At 40.3% G+C, this 1,429-nt stretch overlaps 1 protein-coding gene across 1 annotated transcript; it reads right to left on the reverse strand.

Moving 5' to 3' along the window:
* Positions 1-857: 857 nt before the first annotated feature.
* LOC114757499 (uncharacterized) lies at positions 858-1,211 on the reverse strand. The gene has a single exon (XM_028946566.1). It carries the CDS (start codon positions 1,209-1,211, stop codon positions 858-860), a length of 354 nt encoding a protein of 117 aa, XP_028802399.1.
* Between the last annotated feature and the right edge of the window lie 218 nt (positions 1,212-1,429).

Consider the following 1,429-nt stretch of genomic DNA (forward strand, 5'->3'; position numbering starts at 1 on the left):
GAGTGGTGGCCGAATATGGGAGAGGGCTAAGAAGAAGAAGAATGTGAAAAGAAAAGCAAGGGGTGACGGTTTCATAATATGGGAAATGAATGTGGAGAATACAGATGGTTAAGGGTAGTGGGGGAGTGAAAAGACAGAAATGGAGTTTGAGAATAGGAATGGGTAATCTAATAAGAAGGGCAAAATGGTACTTTGATAATTAAAAATAAGGTTAAAAGAGAAGGAGCTTGCGCAGATTCTAACTCTTCATTGCGGTGAAGGTTTATGTTCATCGTGATGAATGCTTCTCGAGAGGAAAGGATGGACAGGTAGGGAACTTCGCTAAGATGAAAGTATCCTGAGAAGAAAATAGCCATGGCTCAGGGACTTGGCCGTGACAAAGGTAGATCTTCGCCATGGCGAAAGTGTCCCAAGAGCAACATATAGACACGGGCAGACTTCGTCGAGGTGAAGCTAAGAGTTTGCCATAGCGAAAGTATCCCAAGACACACAAACACAGGAGACAAGCTGGATACTTAGGAAACTCTTGAATGCATATAACAAGATCATAAGGTGGCAATTAAGCACAAGATAACGAAGCAAAACACAATCAAAAGTAGCAATCTTTCTCCATACTTGAAGTTATATCATTCATCAGTTTCAATCACAATGGCAATTAAGCATAGCAGGAGAAAAGCAAGAGACAGAACTAAAAAGGAGATATTATTGAATTGAAAACTACTAGCTAAACTAAAACTAAGCTACTTTTCTATTGAAGAAGTTTCTCCCCCATACTTATTCAACATACCATTACACCAAAACATATCACGAGCAATAACAGGGCAAAAGTAAGTAAACAAGTGAAGGAAAGAAACAACTTAAGAGTTAAGGAGGTTTTTGATTCTTATATGGAGCTTCAATAGATGACCATTGGCTTTAAGCCTGGTTCCAATCTCTTCATCTAAAAGCTCCACTATGCCAAAGTTGTGCACCTTCATGACTATATATGGGCCATCCCAGTGGGTGTTGAATTTCCCTTGCTTGAAGGTGAAATGAGCCTTATACAGCAGTACTCTGTCTCCCTCTTCAAAGTGCTTTCTTAAAAGTCCTCTGTCATGCACAAACTTTGTTTTCTCCTTGTAGAGTTGAGAGTTCTCATAAGCCTCTAGCCTCAACTCCTCTAACTCTTGCAATTGCAGCTTTCTCTCTATTCCAGAAGACTCTAAGTCCATGTTGCACTATGCTTTATACTCCAACTCCACCGGCAGGTGGCAAGCTTTGCCAAAGACTCAGTAGTAAGGAGACATTCTAATTGGTGACTTGTAGGCAGTCCGGTAAGCCTACAGTGCTTCCTCTAGACGTAAGCTCTAGTTTTTCTTAGATGGCTTCACTATCTTCTCTAGTATTTGCTTTACTTCCTTATTGGATATTTCATCTTGACCATTGGTTT

The sequence above is a fragment of the Neltuma alba genome, unplaced genomic scaffold, assembly GCF_004799145.2.
Source record: "Neltuma alba isolate B1F8T4 unplaced genomic scaffold, ASM479914v2 tig00010601_pilon, whole genome shotgun sequence".
In the NCBI taxonomy this organism is placed as follows: domain Eukaryota; kingdom Viridiplantae; phylum Streptophyta; class Magnoliopsida; order Fabales; family Fabaceae; genus Neltuma; species Neltuma alba.